General features: G+C 48.0%; 1 protein-coding gene across 1 annotated transcript; it reads right to left on the bottom strand.

Moving 5' to 3' along the window:
- Positions 1-1,598: 1,598 nt before the first annotated feature.
- LOC117051153 (metallothionein) lies at positions 1,599-4,765 on the bottom strand. Its single transcript, XM_033157278.1, has 3 exons — positions 4,662-4,765; positions 2,683-2,748; positions 1,599-1,706 (listed from the first exon to the last, which is right to left on the bottom strand). The coding sequence occupies exons 1-3, from the start codon at positions 4,690-4,692 to the stop codon at positions 1,612-1,614; spliced, it is 192 nt and encodes a 63-aa protein (XP_033013169.1). The 5' UTR covers positions 4,693-4,765; the 3' UTR covers positions 1,599-1,611.
- Between the last annotated feature and the right edge of the window lie 1,055 nt (positions 4,766-5,820).

Raw genomic sequence — 5,820 nt, 5'->3', positions numbered from 1 at the left:
GTTTCCACCTGTTCCCCTGAGAACAGGTGCCGACTTCCCCTTCTCAGGGTGAGATGAAACTCATTTGGTGCAGAAAGGATTCTCAGGTGTATCTCTATATAAGGTCACACCTGCCCCATCTATTTTGTTAGCATATACAGCAGCAGAAGTCAACTGCAGTTCAGTGAATCCTTGGCTGCAACACACTTGCTCACACCTTTGTTCTCAGAAAGTAAGATTCAAGATGGCCTCAGGCCTCAAGGTCCAGAGAAAGTGTGAGGAGGAAGAAGTGGCAAATAGGATACAAGCTAAGATGCATCAATCTAAACCTCAAAGGATAAAGTCAGCAAAGATAAAATATACAAGGCTAGTCTGGGAATCTGGAGGCCCCTTACTGTCTATGCTCCAGCAAACCTCTCTGCAAGCTGAGTTGCACCCAAACTTCCAACACACACTTTAAAGAGTCTTGCGTTCTCCCATAGACTCCTGAAAACTATCATTGCTAAGGATGCGGAGAGTAGCTAGGAGGCACCTATTCCCTTCAGAGCTACCAATCGGTGTAGGTAGACAAGAAGACATCTAAGGCCAAATCCTGTTCCAGCAGCTGTGGCATAAAGCAGCCTACTATGTTTCTCTCTGTTCAGCTTCTTACTCAGCTTTAATGCTAACTTTTGTGTTCTGGAAACTAGCACCGAACTAAGCAGCGTTGTGTTGATAGGGGTTTGCTATGATACTAAAAGCAAGCAAGCAGAGACCTTTATACAAATGCTGTATCCAGCAAGGAACTTCTTTCCCAAAGGGCAAACTTGACCATGTTTCTCCTACTTGGATAATGAAATGTCTCAAGCACAATGACAAGGAAGGAGGAGCACCTTTGCTGTTCTAGTGAGAGAGGGTGGATAAATAGCATTATCCTGCTAGGTGTTTAGGGAATGCATGGGGGGGATATACACATACATGCATGCTCTGCCCTGCAGGAGCAGATTTTCTTATGATGGGGCCCTCCAAGCTATATTTATTCCTAGTGTTGGAAATTTCACTTGCTTGATGGGCATATTGCAACTGTACACAGACTTGAAGTAGCCCAAAGGCTAAAAAAGCAGAGTTGTCTGGCAGACCTAGGGAGTTTCAAAAGAAAGGAGTATTTCACCAGGAAAAACTATTCAGAGTAAATGGGAGAAAGGCACATCTGCTACGCTTTTTTAAAAATACTTCTATGGACCTTCTGGAGTCTTCTGGTCCTCCTTTGTAGGCATCTCCATTTACAGTTGGGGAAAGCACCATAACACTAGTTTGATCAGATATAGGGATTTTGGGTTGTCAAAAGCCTACTTAGTACCATAGATAAAATGCACTCAATCTGGGGCATGTTTGTGGTGGGTTTAACTACAAAAGGTTCCTTTCAGTCATTTTCATGTTTGTCATCTGGTTTCAAACGATTGGAAAGTCTGCAGACTTGCATTACAGGCTCCCATTAGCCTTTAAAAAGGCTACACAGAACACCCAGCCAACACAGTTCAGTTGTCAAATTTAAAATACTTTTATTTTTCTGAAAACATTTTTCTTTCTTTTAACTGTATGAAAGAGCAATTACAAAATAGGAAAATTGTCTCATTTTCTCAAACTTCATTTTTAGGTGCAGCAGCTGCATTTATCCGACAGTGGCTCTTTGCAGACACAACTCTTGGCACATTTGTCACATCCAGCTGGGCAACAGGAACAGCAGCCTGAAAGAGATGGGCAAAAAATGACATTGGGTGTTTAGCATGCCAAAGAGATTAATGACCTTTAGTAATTTAATTGGCTGGTATTATAACAAATTAAGAAGGATAGTGAAATGTCTCAAGCACAATAAGGAAGAAGGGAAAGTGGTTAAGGTGCCATCAGTTTGTATAAGGGGTAAAATGACTGCACAGCAAATACAGATACAAACGTAACTAGCCCAAAATCTGAAGTCACTTTTGGCAGATCAACAGCCTCAAAAAAAAAAAAAAAAAAACAACCAACAACAACAACAACAACAAATGAGGGGAAAACAAATTCTTCCAGTTTACAAAAGCTTTCATGCCTCCTTGCATCAAGTAGTTTTCACCCCACATTTTGAATGTCAGCCAACAAGGGGAACTTTCTCTATTTCTTTTCCCCTGATGCTGGGCATTTAATAAGCCTGGCATGATTTGCACTGGGTATGGGTGAGAGAAATAAAGAAGTTCAAGTTATGGAGGTTTCCCTAAATTCAGAATGAATACTAAGATGTTAACTTTTAATGAATTTGTTCAAGAATAGAAAGATCTTAACCTTGTTAAAGGACAAGCCTTGGAAAGGAGGCTTATAAGGGAGAACATTATGTCCAATCATATGCATATTTTGTCAGAATCAAGTCCCAAATAGTTACATGAGAATCACTCTCAAGTACACATGCCTAGGACTGCATTGCAAGTTCCTGTGCAAGTTCAGCAGCCAACACCATTCATTTAAAGCACATGGCTGCTCCCCAGTATCCTGGAAACTGTAGATTACCCTTCAGCGCTATGGTTCCCAGCACCTTTAACAAACTACCATTCCCAGGATTCTTGGGGAGGAGGGAGAAGCCATATGCTTTAAACATAGTGTGAATTTACCTGCAAAACTCTTAGCTTGTAGGTTTTAACCAGCTCCTTCTGATGCATGGAACTTTTATTGGGTTCACAAAGAGATACTCACTTTTTTTGCATGAAGTGCATTTGCAATTTTTGCATTTGCAGGAGCCGGCACAGGAACAAGAGCCACCTGCAAGGGGGAGAAATATACATGCCACTGAGTTAAATTAAAATAAAATTCCACCCTTCGTCCCTTTCAACAGAAATATATGCTTGCACTGAAGCCACTTTAACCACTGGCTATAGGGCTGCATACAGATCACGCCTTCTTGTTAATAAAAATAGAAGCAATACAAGTTTGCCAAATTGCTATCTATGGCTATAGGAAGGAAGAATAAAATTCAGAAGTAAATTGGAGGTAAAGCTTCTAAGTTTAATGAGAATGCTTTGGGAGGGTTCCAGGACCCAGAAGCCAAAAAGGATAAGTTCCCAGCAGCACTGCTTTGTGACAGGGAATAAACCTAAAGTACCACTAGCTTGGATCAAGCACTAGAGCCAGTTCTAAAGTGTAGAAAGACTGATGTTCTGAGAATCTGAACAGAGATCACAGGCTCTTAAACAAGTTAGTTACTAAGCACCCCACTATTTACCCAATTAGTGAATGCATTGAGACAACCAGAGCCGTCTTAAGGGGATCTGCCGCCCTGGCGCGGCTATCCCTCCGGCGCCCCCGCCATGCCGCCTCTCCGCCGCCTCCCTCCCGCGCTTGCCGCCCCTTGGGAGGGGGGTGGGCGAGCGGGGGGTGAGGAGCGTGGCGCTGGAGCGGCGCGGGGCTCTGCGCGCCCTTCCAGCGCTTCCGGGATGGGAGGCGAGGGCGGCCGGCTCGCGCTCCCGCGCAGCTCGCGCTCCGCGCGCAGCTGGACGGCGCGGCGCTGCTGGGCAGCTCGCGCTGCATTGGGCGGGAGCGCGAGCCGGCCGCCCTCGCCTCCCAGAGCCCCAGCTGGTGTGCTGGAAGGTCGCGCAAAGCCCCGCGCCGCTCCAGCTGGGGCTCTGGGAGGCGAGGGCGGGCGGCTTACAGCCCGCCCGCCGGCGCGCGAGTGCCCGCCTGCCCGTGGGGGCGGGGGCGGGTTGGGGAGGAGGAGCCCGGTATGCCGGCGGGCTCGCGGGGGTGCCCCTGGGGCGCCCAGCGCCCTGGCGCACCGCGCCACCGGCTTCTATGGATGAGACGGCTCTGGAGACAACAGTAAGCAAGAATCTCCAGGGTCACAGATTCCCACAATACTTTCGAGGAGAACAGCACTGCCAAAGCAGGCATCTGGAGAGCAAGAAAACCACATTTTTGCTCAACATGATTTTGTGGATGCTGTAAGGAGGCTGAACAGGGGAAGGACGTGTCTGCTCAAATACATCATCACATCTGGCATCAGTAAGCATGGCAATTGTAGGCCTGTGGATGTTGGTGGCTAAAACTGATTACTGTATCTTAAAAGGGCTGTTGAAAGCAGGACTCTCAATAAAAATGGGTGCTACACCACAATCCTAAGCCTAAATACTTAGAAAGAAATATTTGTGTAGTAAAGCTGCTTGAGGATCACAGCCTTTAAAAACATCCCCTGTGGTCGTCGTTGTCCCCATGCAAGATAAAGAAGAGTATAGGAAGCAACCCTTATTGCAGACCCCGCCCCCTGCTCTCTTTAGATGGCAATGTGTGCTAAGGCCAGGGCACTGCAGCATTTGGGATCCTTTGTGCTCATTCTGCAGAACTGCCCCCACAAAGGCCCATTTTCCCTAGCCGGGCAGCTTGTCCCTCTGCTTCAGCCTTCTGCCACCCCGTACCCTCCAGATGCTGTTGGGACTGACTCCCATCAATCCCGGCCAACACAGCCCATCCGTCGGGGATTACGGGTGTTGTTGTCCAACACACCTGGAAGACAGAAGGCTGGGGGGAACCTGCTCTAACTCACCTACCAGGCCCAGCAGCAGCACTGCAGAGGTTCAGACAAAAGTCTGGAACCTGGGACCGTCTGGGTGCAGAGCGCGCCCTTTGAGCCACCGATCCCTGGCTCTTTCTAAAGCAGTCGAGCAAGTGGAATGAAGACTCACCAGTGGCGCAGGCGCAGTCCTGAGGATCCATCGCAGTTGCAGCAGTGATGATCACAGATCGGAGGATTAATCGAGGCAAAAGGAGATATGTGGCCTGAGGGCAGCCTCTGCCGTCATATTTATAAGCAGCCGGAAGGCAGGCGCGGCGAGTGCAAAGCGCCCGCCCCTTTCCTGCGCACGGGCCGGCTCCGGGCAGCGGGCAGAGGCGGCGAGGGGTGCAAAAGCGAAACCCACGCAGCGCCGCGTGCAAAGGAAGGCGGCACCGTGCGCACTGCGCACCTTTCGTAATCGGCGCCCTTGCCAAAGGTCCAGCCTCTCCTCCCCTCCGCTTATGGAGCTGCGTGCAAAAATTAGTCTCTCTTTCCCTGAAGCATTGCACGATCGAGCCTTCGGCTCCGCGTGCAAATATCGACCGCTTCCAGGCAGGGGCGGCTCATGAAAGATTTTGCAAGGAGGGGGAAACTTGCAGTGAGAGGGAAATTCAGTGACAAGTCATTTTCTTCCCCCCGTTGGAGCGCCTGAGGCGTGCGAAGCCCATGTTTACTTGTGTGGATCTGAAATGGATTTCGTTATTTAAAGCATTAAAAAAAGATCGTGGTCATCAACGCAAAAAAAGGCGCCCAGATAAGTGCAAGTGAGAAAACGGTCCCAGTTCTGAAGCTTTCAATATTAAAAGACGCCGCGCAAAATGAAAAAAGTGATTGGAAGGGGGGAAAGTAAGCTCTATTTCTTCGTTACCCTGTGCATTTAAAGTACAGTATAGCTGAGCTTCTTCCTTTTTATTTAGGGCATCCCTTCCCAGCAGGGGATTAATCTGAACTCAGGAGGGCTGGATCCTGAGACCTGTTTACAATTGTGGGACTCAGTGCTGTGGCAGCTGAAGTAATAAGAAGTACTGTAATGGCTTCTGAACACCGTAAAGAGTAGTTTCCACCTCGTTATTTAGCTACACATCTGGGGATCAAAGAGAAAAGGGCGTTTGAATCCTACTTTTCATTTTCTTAAGCTGTTCAGCCATGAACCTTGTCAAGGAAGGAATCTTTAGCCTTAGTGGTCCATTTGTAAAACCAGGGTAATGACACCAGGGGATTACAGTTCCAGGTTGGTGGCTCTGTTTCTCAGTTATGCCAAAACCAGGGTCCTTTGCCACCTTTTAAGA

The sequence above is a fragment of the Lacerta agilis genome, chromosome 8, assembly GCF_009819535.1.
Source record: "Lacerta agilis isolate rLacAgi1 chromosome 8, rLacAgi1.pri, whole genome shotgun sequence".
In the NCBI taxonomy this organism is placed as follows: domain Eukaryota; kingdom Metazoa; phylum Chordata; class Lepidosauria; order Squamata; family Lacertidae; genus Lacerta; species Lacerta agilis.
The sequence above is the reverse complement of the archived record's forward strand: the minus strand, read 5'-3'. Positions and strand labels throughout refer to the sequence as shown.

Bases quoted from the DNA above. Each gene is read 5' to 3' on its own strand.
- LOC117051153 (XM_033157278.1), bottom strand. From the start codon at position 4,692: ATGGATCCTCAGGACTGCGCCTGCGCCACTG. The intron at 2,749-4,661 runs GTGAGTCTTCAT...TCCCCCTTGCAG, and splicing joins GGACTGCGCCTGCGCCACTG to GTGGCTCTTGTTCCTGTGCC. The intron at 1,707-2,682 runs GTGAGTATCTCT...CATCTCTTTCAG, and splicing joins ATGCACTTCATGCAAAAAAA to GCTGCTGTTCCTGTTGCCCA.